The 2,113-nt window shown below is 53.4% G+C and overlaps 1 protein-coding gene across 1 annotated transcript in view; it reads right to left on the bottom strand.

The window, feature by feature from the left end:
* Positions 1-422: 422 nt before the first annotated feature.
* Positions 423-2,113, bottom strand: part of LOC106804681 (chorion peroxidase-like) — a 19,231-nt gene continuing 17,540 nt past the window's right edge. The window contains exon 7 of the mRNA XM_014805956.1: positions 423-463. Within this exon, the coding sequence (XP_014661442.1) occupies positions 423-463 (41 nt within the window). The remainder of the gene's footprint in view (positions 464-2,113) is intronic.

Raw genomic sequence — 2,113 nt, 5'->3', positions numbered from 1 at the left:
CCTTACCTATGTGATCGTTGTTATGACGACCGGGATTACATCTATTGCAACATGTTCTGCTTGCATCTTGACAAATACGACTACGTTAGCGCTCTCCTATGTTGACACTATAATGTTTCGTATAGGGAAGATCTTTTCTCCTGACATATATTTATATGGCGCGTTATATGGTATGTCGTATTTGTCTAGGGATGCTAGCGCAACAGGACTGATCTGATCGGCTATATTTATCAAGGGCTTAATACCGTTAAAGCTGTTGATATGGTATTATTAGTCTTGGATTTTATCATAGAAAGAGTGTAATTATCGTTGTGCAGGATGGTCATAAAATATCCTGTCGCTAGCCTATTCGTGTGCAGTGTTTTCATACTGTTAGTACGCGTTGTGATTTTATGTATATCTTCTCCCGATCCGTTCTTAACTCAATCTTTCCTCTTTCCTGTCGGCGCTCGTTCTCGCGCGACTCCCCCTATCTTCTCTCGCGCACGCGCTGTCTTTCCTCTCGTCTCCTGCTCTTCTCTCTCTCTTCTCATCTTCTCAGCTCTCTTTTTATTTCTCTCTCTTTTCTTCTCTCTCTCTCTTTCTCTCTCTCTCTCTCTTTATTCTCTCTCTCTCTCTCTCTCTCTCTCCTTCTCTCTCTCTCTCTCGCTCTTTTTTCTCTCTGTTTGTCTCCTTCACTCTCGTTTGCGCGCTCTCTCTTTCTCTCTCTCTCTTTCTCTCCCCCCTCTCTCTCTCTTTCTCTCTCGTTCGCGCGCGCGCGCTTTCTCTCTCTCCCTCTTTCTATCTCGGTCACTCGCTTGATCTCTCTCCCCCTCTTTCCCTCGCCCTCTCCCTCCCCGCGTTCTTACCTCTGGCCACCTTCGAAGCTTTGTCCAGAATCCCGAACACCGTCTCATCGTACGTACCCTGCGCGCGCGCCGCCGCGCTGTCGAATGGGTATCGCGCCGTAGGGTAGAAGGCGGCGTCGAGGCGCGCGTACACGTTGCCGCCGACGATGCGGCTCCACGCGTGGGACGCGTCGTAGACGACCGCCGTGTGTCGCCAGCCGAAGAATCGCAGCGCGTTCGCGTAGAATAGGGTCAGCGTGTTGAGGTTGTACGGCGACACGCGCGTCAGCGTCGCGAAGACGCGCTTGTCGCCGAGCACCGAACTCGTGCCGACGCTGGTGATGACGGGCAGGTTCCAGCGCGCCGCCATGCGGCCGAGGTGCGCCAGCGCGAAGCTGCAGCCGGGGCCGACGAAGACGGCGATGCGCTGTCGGCAGTGCGCGTCGGCGGCGATGGCGCCGACGCGGTCGGCGTTGCAGAGCGGCGGTGGGTCCTCCTCGATGAACTCGTGACGCAGCGTGACGGAGGCGTTGACGAAGCCGCGAGCGCGCTCGACGCCGAGGACGATGGCGGCGCCCGAGCGACCGATGTCGTACGGCAGGCTGCCGTAGCGCTGCAGGATTGACACCATGAGGATGTCGTATCCCGTGGCAACGTGCAGCAGCAGCAGCGGAAGCAGCGGTAAAAGCGCGGCGCGTAGGAGACGCATGGCGTGATCAAGAATAGAGGGTTCACCGGGATCGGTATGAAGAATAACAGCACTGCCGACGCGTTTTCTTTTGCGCATGAGCACCGGTCACGAGAGACACGTCAAGTGACGACCGTCGGCGCGTACGTCACGTGCCGACCGTGGATGTCGCGCATGCGCAATGGCGAAAGAAAGGAAGGAATTGAATCCAGTGGGAATTGATTCTTAGCATAAACTCGCTGACACATCATTACTTGTCTGCACAATTGCTTAGTATGTGCAGTGGTATTAGCTGCTGGTTGCTTGCCTCTCGCAATTATACTCGTCTGCGCGTTTCACCTATTCTCGTCTGCCGTATTTAATTACTGCCACTACGTGACGCTCGAGTGTGATTTTTTTTTATCTCTCTCTCTCTCTCTCTCTCTCTCTCTCTCTCTCTCTCTCTCTCTCTCTCTCTCTCTCTCTCTCTCTCTCTCTCTCTCTCTCTCTCTCTCTCTCTCTCTCTCTCTCTCTCTCTCTCTCTACTACTACTACTCTCTACTACTACTACGTACTACTACTACTACTACTACGTACGTACTACTACTACTACTACGTA

The sequence above is a fragment of the Priapulus caudatus genome, unplaced genomic scaffold, assembly GCF_000485595.1.
Source record: "Priapulus caudatus unplaced genomic scaffold, Priapulus_caudatus-5.0.1 Scaffold83, whole genome shotgun sequence".
Taxonomy (NCBI): Eukaryota; Metazoa; Priapulida; class Priapulimorpha; order Priapulimorphida; family Priapulidae; genus Priapulus; species Priapulus caudatus.
The sequence above is the reverse complement of the archived record's forward strand: the minus strand, read 5'-3'. Positions and strand labels throughout refer to the sequence as shown.